General features: G+C 35.7%; 2 protein-coding genes across 2 annotated transcripts; both read left to right on the top strand.

Annotated features, from left to right (window-relative positions):
- The first annotated feature begins 5687 nt into the window (after positions 1-5687).
- LOC121451599 (olfactory receptor 8G1-like) lies at positions 5688-6623 on the top strand. The gene has a single exon (XM_041657275.1). The coding sequence runs from the start codon at positions 5688-5690 to the stop codon at positions 6621-6623; it is 936 nt and encodes a 311-aa protein (XP_041513209.1).
- A 6941-nt stretch (positions 6624-13564) lies between these two features.
- Positions 13565-14500, top strand: LOC121451586 (olfactory receptor 146-like). Its single transcript, XM_041657257.1, has one exon. It carries the CDS (start codon positions 13565-13567, stop codon positions 14498-14500), a length of 936 nt encoding a protein of 311 aa, XP_041513191.1.
- The last annotated feature ends 583 nt before the right edge of the window (positions 14501-15083 follow it).

The following is a 15083-nucleotide window of genomic DNA, read 5'->3' as shown; positions in this document are numbered from 1 at the left end:
TTCTTTGAAAACTTTGTTCACGTCACTCCTCCTTATTCCAATTCCTCTTATGCCTACCTGAATCTCTTCCAAATTCATAACTTCTTCTTTAAATGTGTGTGTGTGTGTGTGTGTGTGTGTGTGTGTGTGGTGTATGAACATAATCAGATCTGACAACCTTGGAATGGACAACCTTTGTGGGAGGTAGTTCTTTATAGTTTTTTTTTTTTTTTTTTTTTTTTTTGGTTTTTCGAGACAGGGTTTCTCTGTGGTTTTGGAGCCTGTCCTGGAACTAGCTCTTGTAGACCAGGCTGGTCTCGAACTCACAGAGATCCGCCTGCCTCTGCCTCCCGAGTGCTGGGATTAAAGGCGTGCACCACCACCGCCTGGAGGGATGGCTCAGCCGTTAAAGGCTAGGCTCACAACCAAAAATATAAGAGTTCTTTACAGTTTTATCGAGCTATACATTTTTTTTATACTCTCCTCTCTCCCCCTCCCCTTTTACTCATCTCCTGTGATGCACAAAACACTCCCAATTTACTCAGGAGATCTTGTCTTTTTCTCCTTGCTTTGTAGATCCATGTATGTCTCTCTTAGGGCTCTCTTTGTTGTTGAGGTTTTATGGGGATGTAGCCTGTAGGTTGGTTTTGTTTTCTTTGCTTTATGTCTAGACACAAAAATTTTCTTGACATTCATAGGATGTGTAAGCCACATTCCCCTTCCTGAAGGTTCAGTCAATTACAAGGAGTTGGATAATGTTTGTAGAATGCCTTTAAGTGAATTTAAAAATGGCAAAAGATTTACTAGACAACAGAAGAATACATTGGGTAGACTTTGCCACTTACAAATAATAGATGGTATTAAAGAACAAACAATTGGCCATTATGAGTTTCTGCTTATATAATCTTTTATGTCTATCAGATATAAGGGAAATATTAAATCATGTAGAATTAACACCAAGCTGTAGGAGGAGGGCCCACTTGTTTGTCCTGGCTGCTCGACCAGCTTAGCCCGAAAATAACCACACAGAAATTGTATTCATTAAAACACTGCTTCACCCAGTAGCTCTAACTTCTTTTTGGCTAACTCTTATATTAATTTAACCCATTTCTATTAATCTGTATATCACCACGTGGCTGTGGTTTACCCGGTAAATTCCCAGCGTCTGTCTCCTGAGGCTCCATGGCTTCTTCCTAACTGTGCCTCCTTCCTCCCAGCATGCCATTTAGTTTTTCCCACCTACCTAAATTCTATTTTATCCTATCAGGCCAAGCCAGTTTCTTTATTCATTAACCAATGAAAGCAACACATAGACAGAAGGACTGCCCACACCACCAAGCTTGGTTTTAATTCATAAATGAAAATCTTATAATCCATAAAACATTTTTAATCTGAGTTCTCAACCACAGTGAACATCATCCTAGTAATGAAGAACAATTCCAAGAGCCAATTAGGGAGCTTTAATGTTGATCTTCAGTGATGTTTGTCTGCAGGTCACACCTAAATTACAGCCTCACCTAAATTGCCATTTTCAAATATCAGATTTGAAATGACTTTGAGAAAAAGTAAGAAACAGATGTTCCAATGTTTTATCTTGTTTTTATGATAATTGAGGAAAAAATTTTGTTTTACATACAAGTATAATTTTCAAGGTTCTTAAATAACTTATGAAGATTATTAAGTATAATAAAATATTATTACAAATAATAAAACATAAAATATATTTAACACCATAATTCTTAATTTGGTTGTGAATCCATCTGAAATTGTATGCCTCTCAGACTTTACTCTAGTTTTTGTAACCTCACTATACAGCATTATTGTGAATGTATGTAGGCTTTTTAAAATTATTTTTATTTATGTATATAGTTATGTAAAATTTTATGTTTGTGGCCTTTTGTCTGCATGCATTCATATGTACTGTGTAAATGCATGACCAGAGGCTACAAAAATGGGCAAGAACACCTGCATCTTGGGAATTGGTAAATTGGTTTATCAAGTAGTATACTTCTCACCAAAGCTAAGGACTTTAGTTTAAGTCACAGTATTCATGTTGGTGGAAGGAAAGAACTAACTCCCTCACGTTGTCCTCTGATCCCAATGGTAGCACTATCTTGTGAACACAACACACATATGCACATACAAATATACGCACATGCACACACACACTAAATCAAAATCTAATAAAGACTTGTAATGTACAAAAACAATAACTGCATCTGCTGAACATGGATGTTGAGAGTGGCAAAATGTCATGGATAAAACTACTGTGCACATTTTTGTACACACTGTTTGTCAGAAAATGGCTGACATTTTCCTGGATAATAATTGTGGCACAGACTATTCAGTGGCAGTAAGAAAATCTTTTTAAATTTAGAGTCTATTATGGGACTGTTTTGTAAATTAGGAGAGCAGTTTCACACTGTACACAGATCTGTGTAATATCTGGATATTCCTTGCCAACAGTAGGCATTGTCACAACTATTTTATCTGATTGTAATAGAGATGTGCATAGAGTGTATTTTTTTAAAATTTCATTAACTATTAGTGACAATGAATATTTAATATTTTCTGTTGATTTTTTTGTATCACTTTTTGTAAGCTCTATTACCTTAAATGCTAATCATTGTAATCACTATATGTGCAAAACACATTCCTGAGTAGAAAGTGAATTATGAAAAATAAAAAATGTTTTAAATCTAAAATTTATCTTCTTAGTTCAACAAAATAAGTCTGAAGAAACTTGGAGATAACCTAAAACAGTTGAGGTTGAAATATCTGAAAGAAAATATTAAAGAAATTGTTTAATGTCTAAAAATAACTAGCTTTCTTATAAAGAAAATATATGAACACATTTACCAATTAAAGACAAAGCTAAGCAAAACCTGCAACTCTAAAAGTGATTAATTTAAGAGTTGTTAAAATTGAATGTTTTTGAAGAAAATGAAATTTCCATACCAAGGTAAAATCAAAACACATAAAATGTCTTAACAAGTAATAATTTAAGTTAGCAGAGCATAATATTAGAGCCTGGATTTCCTCAGTATATTGTTGCTTTTCATGCTATGATAATTCACAAGTAATGACTGCTTTAATATTTGGTAGACTATTAGTAACAGCCACACTCAAGAATTACTTGCTTTCTTATTGATTTACCACATCTAGTTGTTTATTGTGAAGGTACCATTTACTTTATACAATTATTAGCTCAAGACATAAAAAAATAACAAAAAAAAGCATGACTGGTAAATGATTGGACGTGAGTAAGAAGACAGCTGCTTTGACATTGTATCTCACCATTTAACCATGGATTCAGACACCACCAAGAATCAGTTCAGAAGCAATGGATATCCAGTTGTAGATTTGTCTACTTAGTTGATAACATTATGGCATAAATAGATGTTATTTAAATTTAATAATATTAAATAGCAAATACCATCTCTGGGGTGTGACACTACTATCGCATTCCATTCTGGAACTCTGGTTGCCTGCACTGGGCGTACACAAGACTGACTCAGACAACAATCTGTTCTGGGTAGCAGAGCTGCAACAGAAGCTTAGCCCTCAGTGCTGAGTTCATGGCTACTGAAAATGTCTGAGTGAGAAGCAGATATTGTCTTTAATTTTGTACTCGTCGGTAAGCTCTCCAAATCCAATTGGACAATTCAGAACCACAGCCATACAGATGGCTTTGGATAAACTTAATGTACATAGAACAAAACAACAACACAAGAATGTGGGAGAATTAATTCTATAGATGACAGGGAGTAGATAGAGACAGAAGAAAAGAACAACTAAAGCATAAATTTACATGTATGAAAATGAAAAATACCAAGCTCAATTAATAAAAATGTGAAATAACTATTTGGAAATACCGGTTTTCATACACACACACACACACACACACACACACACACACACAATGTCTGAAAAGAAGAGCTCTGCCCATTCCAGGGAGAGTTTGGGATATTTAATCCTTTAATTTCAGGAAGGGTTTCTTTCAGATTGTCAGTCACTGTTACTTCTTGACACAGACTCTAAGTATTAAGATTTGTAAGTGCCAATATCGTTTTTTTATTTAATTTAAAAGATTTTTGCTAATTTAAAACATGATTTCATTTCTATTCACATCTCTGCCCACAAATTTCTCTTTAACATTTATCACACACACACACACATAAATATGCCCACAAACACATACACATATACATCATACATGTACATACATATACAAATACATGTATGTATGCATATGTCCATACATATACACAAATCCACTGAGATCATTCAGCATTGTTTATGTGCATTTAGGAATAAACACTTGGGTTTATATAACTTCTAGGAGGTTCAACCCTTTACAAAACTGATTCTGCCTCTCTCACCAGTCATTGATTCTTTATCTACGCAGAAAAGCCTGATACTCTTTTTCACATCTGCTTGGCATGTCAACTGATGTTGTGCTGTTATTGTTTAGGCAAAAAGTTAGAGATATTTTGGGTGTAACTTCCCTGCCACACATGACACTTTTTTAGAGTAGACTTCCTGGTCTTCCAGTTCTTATAATCTTCTCATCTCTGTCTTGTTTTGTTCCCTGAGTCTTAGGGGTAGATGTCATATTATAAACACATCGGGGATGGGAACCTTATAGCTAATTATCTGCATTTTAATATGTTATGATGTTCTCTAATGGTCTCCATCTGCTACAGAAAGAAGTATCTTTGATGTGAAAAGTGAGTTAAATATGCCTGTAGTTGCAAGAATAAGTACTTTAAATACATTTAAAAATATACTGGGTTAATAAAATAGAATTAGCAGCGTATTAGGTTCTCCTCTAGGGTCTATGACTACATGAGGCATGAGAACTGGGCTAAATTACACTATCTAGCCTGTTTTTCTATAGCTCTTAAGTCCAATTGGATATCTGTTGATTACCACCATGATTTCAGTGCCATTGTTGCACTCTTGAGGACATCTTGCCATGCTTGCAATTGTTATGGAGCAAACATCTGAAGTTGGTTGGGACTATTGCTTGTTTTTCTCCATTGGCAGCATCCATAACACCTTAGGATATTTTGAGATGTTGTACTCAGGGAGGAGATGGAAGCTTTAAGTTCATTGCTGTGAACTCACTAAAATGTTTAAACTTCTCAGAGTTATGTAGTAAATAATTATTATAGGCCAGCTGGTTTGTGACTGAAAAAGCAAGGGATAAAACCGGACTCTCTAACATGGCAGACAATGAGGACTGATGAGAAGCCAAGGACAATGGCACGGGGTTTTGATCTTACTTCATGTTCTGGTTTTGTGGGAGCCTGACCAGTTTGGATGTTCACCTTCCTAGACCTGGATGGAGGGAAGAGGACCTTGGATTTTCCACGGGGCAGGGACCCCTGACTGCTCTTCAGACTGGAGAGGGAGGAGGAGAAAAGTGGGGGGAGGGGGAGAGAGGCGGGAGGAGGGGGAGGGAAATGGGAGGCTGGGAGGAAGCGGAATTTTTTTTTCTTTTCAATAAAAAAATAAAATAAAATAAATAATTATTAAATTAAAAAAGTAAATTTACATATATTTCTGTAGGTTTGATTATCATAAAGAGATTCAAATCTCTTATAGCTGAAAGTTATATGCAGACATACTTCTATATATTAAAAACAATAAGAAGCAATGTAACAGACTCACTTTTCTTTCTTTTTCAGATTTGAACAGAGGATATGGCATCAGGAAATCATTGTACAGTGGATGAGTTTATCCTAACTGGGCTCTCAAAGAATTCAGGTCTCCAGCTGCCTCTCTTCCTCCTCTTCCTAGGAATCTATGTGGTCACTGTGGTGGGGAATCTGGGCATGATCACCCTGATTGGGCTCAGTTCCTACTTGCACACACCAATGTACTATTTCCTCAGCAGTCTGTCCTTCATTGATCTCTGTCATTCCACAGTTATTACCCCAAAAATGTTGGTGAACTTTGTGAAAGTGAAAAACATCATCTCCTATCCCGGATGCATGACTCAGCTCTACTTCTTCCTCATTTTTGCCATTGCAGAGTGTCACATGTTGGCTGCAATGGCATATGACCGCTATGTTGCCATCTGTAACCCCTTGCTTTACAATGTAACCATGTCCCATCAGACTTACAGTTCCCTGATTTCAGGGGTGTATATTATTGATGTGGTTTGTGCATCAGCGCACACAGGCTTCATGATCAGAGTTGAGTTCTGTAACTTAGATGTGATCAACCACTATTTCTGTGATCTTCTTCCCCTCCTGAAGCTTGCTCACTCTAGCACTTATGTTAATGAGTTGTTGATACTATGTTTTGGTACTTTTAACATTGTTGTCCCAACGTTAACTATTCTTACTTCTTACATCTTCATCATTGCCAGCATCCTCTCCATTAGTTCTACTGAGGGCAGGTGTAAAGCCTTCAGCACCTGCAGCTCCCACATCTCTGCTGTTACTGTGTTCTTTGGTTCGGCTGCATTCATGTACTTACAGCCATCCTCAGTCAACTCCATGGAACAAGGGAAAGTGTCATCTGTGTTTTATACCATTGTTGTGCCCATGCTGAACCCCTTAATCTACAGCCTAAGGAATAAGGATGTCAGTGTTGCCCTGAAGAAAATACTAAACAGAAAATCGTTCATGTAAACTAAACTAAGATTTATCTATTAGTATAGAAACATCAGCTGAGAGATGGTTTGACCACATATTGCTCATTTTAATCCAGTTATTAATATTTAAACACTAATAACTTTTTATTATATTGCGTTTTGATAATTGTCCATTATTATTTTTTCTTTATGTTTTTCTTTCTTTCTTTCTTTTTTTGTTTGTTTTTCAACACAGGGTTTCTCTGTAGCTCTGGGGACTGTTCTGGAGCTAACTCTTATAAAGCAGGCTGGCTTTCAACTCACAGAAATCTGTCTGCCTCTGCGATCTGAGTGCTGTAATTAAAGGCAGCACCTCTGCCTGGCCAAACATATTACTATTTGATATATAAAAGTTATTATATTTACATCATAGAGACTCTAGTAAACAAAATACTGAGGATGGCATCAACTATTTACCTGATGTGAACCCCATCAACTTTACATCTCTTTGTACAGTTGGTTATGAAATTTTTCTTTCTCATTTTCAATAAAAGGATATGATTTTATATGTTTTTTCATTTAAGTATAAATATGTGTAAAGATATAGTACTTAGAAATATAATGCTTATAATATATAGTCTGGAAATCTCTACTCTGTAAAAGTCCACTTGCTGGCCTATTCTTCAATGGATATTATGTGTTTTTTTTAATATATATTATTTCAGACACATGATTTCAATTTTCAAAATTTTTATATATACTTCTATATGTTGAGCTTGTTCCAGAATCCTTGTGGTTTCTCCATTGATCATTTGAGTTTGTACTTCTGAGATCTAGTCAAACTCATTGTGACTAATACAACTAAGCAGAAATTACTGTTTGTAAAGCTTTTGCTGTCCCCGTGCTAGAATGGTTTGTCAAATTTAATATACCCTTAATGATTTCCTTATTCTTTCATGAAATATTTAGATATGCTTCTGATATTTTACTTTGCCCATTTATTAATGGTTTGATATCACTACAAAGAGCTACCACTATATTTAAACTAGATTTAGTTCAGTAAAATTTTGTTAATAATTTTTTTAAAGTTCATTTGTATGCATGTTTTAAGGATACATTAAATAGTAAAGACATTTTGATATTTTTACATAAAATTTAAAAGGTTTAGTCGTGGGCAGAATTTCTCTGGCAAACAGGTCCAATTGAGATAATGTATGAATTAATAATCTGAATTGATTAAAACCTGTTCATAAAGAAGTCTTTAAAGTAATACTTAGTTTTTCTTGGTTATCAAGTTTGTAAACTTAAAAACAGCTAAGTTTTATACTTAATGATCAACAATGTAAATTTGTGGAATAGTGTTAATTACAACAACACAAACCTTTATACTCCTGAAAATTATACCAAAAGTAGAACATAATTCCACTGTGACAATATCAGGAAAACTTGTTGTGCATATTCAGTGACATATATGTAAAATAAACTGGAATAAACGTGGCAGGAAGCAGAAAAACACTAAATTATTAAAAAGCACAGATCAAGGACATATATTTTACACTTGATCTTATCTATTTATCATCTATCTATTTATTATTTATTTATATACTTACTTATTTTTGGTGGGACTAGCTAAATACATAGATTATTCTCCAGTTAGTCTACTATTTTTATTCACAGGCTTTTAGGTCCTCCATATTAAGGTTTCCCAGGACCTTAGTTGAAGGAGAGAGAGATAAACAAAATGCTCACAGCTCTAGAGACTGACATTGGAGACTCTGAAACTATGCTATGTGTCAAATTTAGCACAGCTTATAGTTGAATCTCACTGTAACAGCATATGTCTAAGCATTCATGATCTCTGTGGATCTAAGATTAAGGCAATTATCATTTCAACCTATTATGCATTGGTGGAAATAACATACTCAACTACAATAATATATATGTATATAAATTAACGATATTAGTAAAAATAATTAAAAATAAGATGTAAATCAAGAGCCCTACACGTCTTAAAAATGGGATATGCAGAATTCTTGGAGATAGGCACTATATATTTGTGTAAAATACCACTAACTTTTAATTGTTTCTACTATTACCCACATAATACTTTAAGATTTTTTTGAAACTTATAGAATTTCTAATATCTCACATAAGTTACTGACTTACTAAATATGCACATTAGTGCAATTGTTTCCTGAATTATGAGACTATGCAAATTAGTACCAACATTTTATTAAGTTTTTTAGAACATTAATCTGGTGCACAGTATTGAATGGCATAAAGTATTAATTATCTTTTATAGGATAATTTTTAATATGAGAACATAATATTTTGTTGCTTATAGAAGAAAATTAAGGAACAAATTAGGAAAACAAAATAAATTTATCATCATAGAAGATAATTAAGCCAGTTTTACAAAGATTTTTTTTTAATTAATTTGTTTATTTAAGGATTTCTGCCTCCTACCCGCCACCGCCACCGCCACCGGACAGAAATTTCAAGGTCCAAATCAGGAGCAGAAGGAGAGGGAGCACGAGCAAGGAACTCAGGACCGCGAGAGGTACACCCACACACTGAGACAATGGGGATGTTATATCGGGAACTCACCAAGGCCAGCTGGCATGGGATAAAACCGGACTAGCTGAACATAGCAGACAATGAGGACTACTGAGAACTCAAGAACAATGGCAGTGGGTTTTTGATCCTACTGCACGTACTGGCTTTGCGGGAGCCTAGGCAGTTTGGATGCTCACCTTATTAGACCTGGATAGAGGTGGGTGGTCCTTGGGCTTCCCACACGTCAGGAAACCCTGATTGCTCTACAAAGATTTTAATAGTTTGAGAATTTGGATTGCTCTGGTTTTTCACTATTCAAGTCATAAAATAACTCATCTTCTTTTTTTTGGTGCTGATATATTATTTATTAAAATTGCTTCTTTCTTTCTTTTTTTTATTAAGAAAAGAAGAAAAAAACATAAACAAAAACAAGTTTCCACCTCCTCCCAGCCTCCCATTTCCCTCCCCCTCCTCCCACCCTTCTCCCCCTCCTCCCACCCTTCTCCCCCTCCTCCCACCCTTCTCCCCCTCCCCCCACTCCTCTCCCCCTCCCTCTCCAGTCCACAGAGCAGTCCAGGTTCCCTGCCCTGTGGTAAGTCCTAGGTCCTCCCCCCTCATCCATATCTAGGAAGGTGAACATCCAAACTGGCTAGGCTCCCACAAAGCCAGCACATTAAGTAGGATCAAAACCCCGTGCCATTGTCCTTGACGTCTCATCAGCCCTCATTGTTCGGCATGTTCAGAGAGTCCGGTTTTATCCCATGCTTTTTCGGTCACAGTCCAGCTGGCCTTGGTGAGCTCCCAGTAGATCAGCTCCTACTAATGGTGCCCATTATCCCCTTTATTTAGATCATTCTCTTATTTTTCTGGGATTTTGTAAATTAGGAGCAAGCGAAAGTCATTTTTATTCTTGGGATACTGTTAACAATAGTTTTGCAATCTATTAAGTACTGAATAGATTTTTTTCTTTTATTTTTATAAAAAAGACCACAAACTATTATATATACCAATTCCAGTTCCCACTTTCTCCCCTCCTCCCATTCCTTCTATCTTCCTACCACCCCACCCCCATCCACTCCTCAGAAAGGATAAGGCACATGATTTTGAGGAAGATCTAAGGCCTACTACTGTATCTAGGCTGAGCAAGTTATCCATCCAAAGAGAATGGGTTCCAAAAAGCCAGTACAAGCAGTAGGAATAGGCCTTGGTGCCACTGCCAGTGGCCCCACAGTCTGCCCTGGCCATACAACTGTCACCCACATTCAGAGTATCTAGCTTGGTCCTATGCTTTTTCCTCCCCTGTCCGGCTAGAGTTGGTGAACTCAGGTAAATTCTTTCGGTGGATGTACCCATCATGGTCTTGACCTCTTTGCTCAAATTTTCATGCCTCCCACTCTACAGCTGGACCCTTGGAGCTCAACCCAGAGCTCTACTGTGTGTCCCTGCCCCTGTTTCCATCAATCTAACCAATCTGTCAAGACCAGTTCAGGTACCCTCTTTATTATTGCTTAGGGCTTTGGCTGGAGTCATCCGTGCGGATTCCTGGGAATTTCTTAGATTTATATTTTTAAATCATTAAACATATAATGAACAAGATATAACTCATCATCAAAGGCACTGGACTCCTCAGTGTGTGACCTTTCTATTGTATTAGCTAGAGGTTCCTAAGAACTATATAAAATCTCACACTCATCCACATCTACTGGATCAGAGTAAGCATTTTAACTAAGATAGTTAGTGATCCACCTACTCAAAAATCTTTAATAGGATGTGAGAGATTAGAAATGACAAGGACCAATTTGAAAAATAACTAGGCAGATAGGGAGTTTGTATATATAATTACTTATTTTTCTTATGAGCATGTTTCTTGAATAATGAGAGTCCACAGGGAATGCTTATTTGCTGACAGACAGTACCTGAAGAGGATAAACTCATCTAAGTGCTTCACAGCTTTTCTAGTTACGGTACATGTGAAATATAATCTGCAGAGGCATAAACTTAGTGATCCTGAAAGATGCTGGCAAGAGATACAGACCTGGCTCACAGGTACTGTTGCCATTGAAGACTTGGTCTGGGTTTCCCAATACTAACTGTAGAATGAGGGAAACATGCTTCTCCCAATTCTAAGATCAGTGCCATTTGCGATTGGCAAATAAACTTGAAATAGGAAATTGGAGCAGAAGTAAGGTGAGTGTGTTGGTCTCCTATTACCACACAGGTCATTTAGGATTCTGATGTCTGGAGTAATACCTGTCTTAAGTCAGGCAGAATCTTATTCTTCACTTACTGCTGAAAGAAACTTTATAAACCTGCATTGTGGCAAACTTGTATTTCTAGAGAAATAGGCAAATAAGTCCAACTTGTCATTTGGTTAGTAGGGTAGCTGACAGACCAAGAAGCAAGTGTGCAGTTCAGAACACTTACAACACTCTGAGCAGGTTATAGGAAGGATGAATTTAATGCACAATTATGGAGAATCATCCCGTGTCAACCATAGCTTTAGAATGAGTATAAATGGAAATATGTATTTACCAGATAACAAAGAAAAGGTGCTTGGTGACATTCTTGCAAGTAGAATGAACAGCAAACTAAAATGTATAAAATCAAATGACTGTGACATAGTATTGGAGTTTTAAGTAGGCATCTGCTTCCACCACAGACGGAAAAGGTAGGTGGTATGCATGAAGAATTTACCAGGACTAATATGACTGAACACCTGTGGTTTCACAAAATGAATGCATGGAGTCTTTTCTCTATATCTTTGAAAACAAGTTATCATCAGACTTAGGACTATACAAGTCCATGAGCAGGAATAAGTAATTTGTTCCCTTTTAAAATATCAAATTGACATAATTTTTCCTTATGATTTGTAAAGAGTGTATCTTCTGTGGTTTCAAACATCATAAACTATAATACAACACATAAGCTGTATACTAATTATATCGCCTAAAAGATTTTCCAAGCACCCTACAACTTCTGGGCTTCATCCTGCCAATATACTTTTCTTAGCAAGAACAGCCACACCTAAAACTGTGAAATGTATCATAATAGCTTTATATTAGTGCTTGCTAAGTCCATGGACTACAGAAGAAGTTCAAGCATGTGAAAAACCTTGGGATGAGGAGCAGAGCTATGGCAAATGGTGAGCACTAAGAGGCCCATTGGTTCAACCATCAGTCATCAATTTGACCTCTTGGCTGTATTCCAATACAATAATAGGTGAGCTGAGAAGCCATATCAAAGAACTTTTAAGGTATCACTGTGCAATAAGGTATTAGGCCAACCTATATTAATATACTATTATTTGTTATAAGATTTGTACTTTCACAAAGAGGTCTACATTTCCCTTTGTTTTCTAGGGGTCTATGAATTTCATTGTTACATTGAATTGGAGGGGTTTTTGTATGAATTGTCCCTTCAAGATTTTTGTTGGAATCTTTAATTTATATTGAATTTGTAGACTGCTTTTGGTAGTATTACCATTTTTGCTATGTGAAACCTACTTACCTTGTGCATGGGAGATCTTTCTATCTTCATTTTCTGTCTCAAATACTTGAAGCTTTTAGCATGAAAATCTCTTACATATTTGCTTAGAGTTAGCCCAAGATATTTTATATTAATTGAGGCTATTGTATAAGATGTTGCATTGTATGTTTTTCTCTGGGTTCTTTTTCAGTCAGTTTGTTAAAGGAGGGCTACTGATTTATGTAAGTGGATTTTGTATCTAGATACTTGATTCAAAGTGTTTGTCAGTTGTAGGAGTGTCTCAGAGGAAATTTTGGGTCACTTATATATTATAAGTAAATATAAATTATTAACTTCTAATTTATTATTAAATTTTACTGTTTGAAATCGTTAATATATGTATTCACTTTATAACAGAACAAGGAAAGAAATCTGTATTCATTTTCTGTTTTGGCTTTTCATACCTTCAAATTCACAAAAGTTGAAAGGAAAAGAGAATAAAAATTGGGACACTTATAACATTATTACCAGAATTTTGTCAGTAATTGTCATTTGCTTAATAATTGGTTAAATATAGTTAACAAAACATTTGTTTGATAAGTCTCTTCCATTTATGAGTTAAATGAAATTATTCTCTTTAAAATATTTTAAAGTCATGATTCAAACAAGCTACTTCATTTTTCCAAGTATGTGTTTTAGTAAATGATGTGGCTTACAAAACACTAGTTTCAAAGATTTGACATGCTGATTATAGAAAATAGACAATATAAAACTTTTCAACACAAATTAATGTTTTCTATAAAACATTATTAATTTTGAAACTAAAGGTCAGTAGATAAGTTAGATAACTTCCACCAAGTGAAGATTGTACAGAAGGAAGTGATCATAGAGAATTTAAGGGGTCTCTTCCAAAAGAAGAGCAACCATGTCTCTCAAAAGACCATATTTTTTTTTCCTTTCAGAATCTGGACAGAGGGAATGGAAAACGGTAATCACTCCACAGTGACCAAGTTTTTTCTCTCTGGGTTAACTGACCAGCCAGAGCTGCAGCTGCCTCTGTTCCTCCTTTTTCTTGGAATCTACCTGCTCACAGTGCTGGGGAACCTGGGAATGATCATCCTGATCATGGTCAGCTCCCACTTGCACACCCCCATGTACTTCTTCCTCAGCAGTCTGTCCTTCATTGATCTCTGCCAATCTACTGTTATTACTCCCAAAATGCTTGTGAACTTTGTGGTGGAGAAGAATGACATCTCCTACACTGAGTGCATGATTCAGCTTTACTTCTTTCTTCTTTTTGCTATTTCAGAATGTTACATGCTGGCTGCAATGGCATATGACCGCTATGTTGCCATCTGTAGCCCTTTGATTTACAATGTTATCATGTCTCAACAGGCTTGCCTTTCTCTTGTTTTTGGAGTTTATATTATAGGTGTGGTTTGCGCATCAGCTCATGTAGGATGTATGTTTAGGATTCATTTCTGCAGATTTGATCTGATCAATCATTATTTCTGTGACCTTATTTCTATCCTTAAACTCTCATGCTCTAGTATCTATGTTAATGAATTGATGATTCTAATTTTTAGTGGTATTAATATCATTGCCCCAACCCTCACCATCCTTAGTTCTTATGTTTTCATCATTATCAGCATCCTCCGCATTAAATCCACTGAGGGCAGGTCCAAAGCCTTCAGCACCTGCAGCTCCCACATTGCAGCTGTTGCTATCTTTTTTGGTTCTGCTGCTTTTATGTATCTGAATCCATCATCTTCCAGCTCCATGGATGAAGGCAAAGTGTCTTCTGTATTTTACACCATCATTGTTCCCATGCTCAACCCCTTGATCTACAGTCTGAGGAATAAGGATGTCAATATTGCACTGAAGAAAATGATAGAAAAAAGATCATGCTTGTGAAAAACAATGTGCAAAATATCTCATTAGCTCTTAATCTGTGGCTACAGCATGGTATGAATTGGATATGGTTTATTTTAGTCAGTCTATGTAATTTTTTCATCTCATAAGAGTCTATGAGAGTCCTTTTTTGGTCTTAATACTATTTTCCCAATATTACCCCCTCAGATATTTTTCTTTGGTGTCAATGTTATATTCTTTGTATCTGGAATGTATTTGCTACTATCAGCCCTTAATAATTTTCTTGATATGATATGCATATGACAGTCAATATTGTTGCTTGTTAACCATTTCCTGTTTCATTCAACATTTTCTGATAAGATTAAAATATATCATATATAAATTACACAAACTCTTCTAGTGTCTGTAAGACAACTGAAAGCCTTCTCATGTTGCTTGAGAAAGTTTAAAAAAATATTAAAAAATGAGTTTTTTTCTGAAATATATTGTAACATAAGTATGATAATACCTTTTAAATTTTTTATTATTTTATTTTTGGATGCTTATGTGTATGTTTGTGTGTTAATGAGCATGACTCCATATATGTGGGTGAAAGTGCACACATGCATTGGAGTTCAAACGGTAA

Source organism: Microtus oregoni, unplaced genomic scaffold, assembly GCF_018167655.1.
Source record: "Microtus oregoni isolate MIOR12 unplaced genomic scaffold, Mior012 000008F_ref0000371, whole genome shotgun sequence".
NCBI classification, from domain to species: Eukaryota; Metazoa; Chordata; class Mammalia; order Rodentia; family Cricetidae; genus Microtus; species Microtus oregoni.
This window is presented reverse-complemented; position numbering and strand designations above follow the sequence as displayed.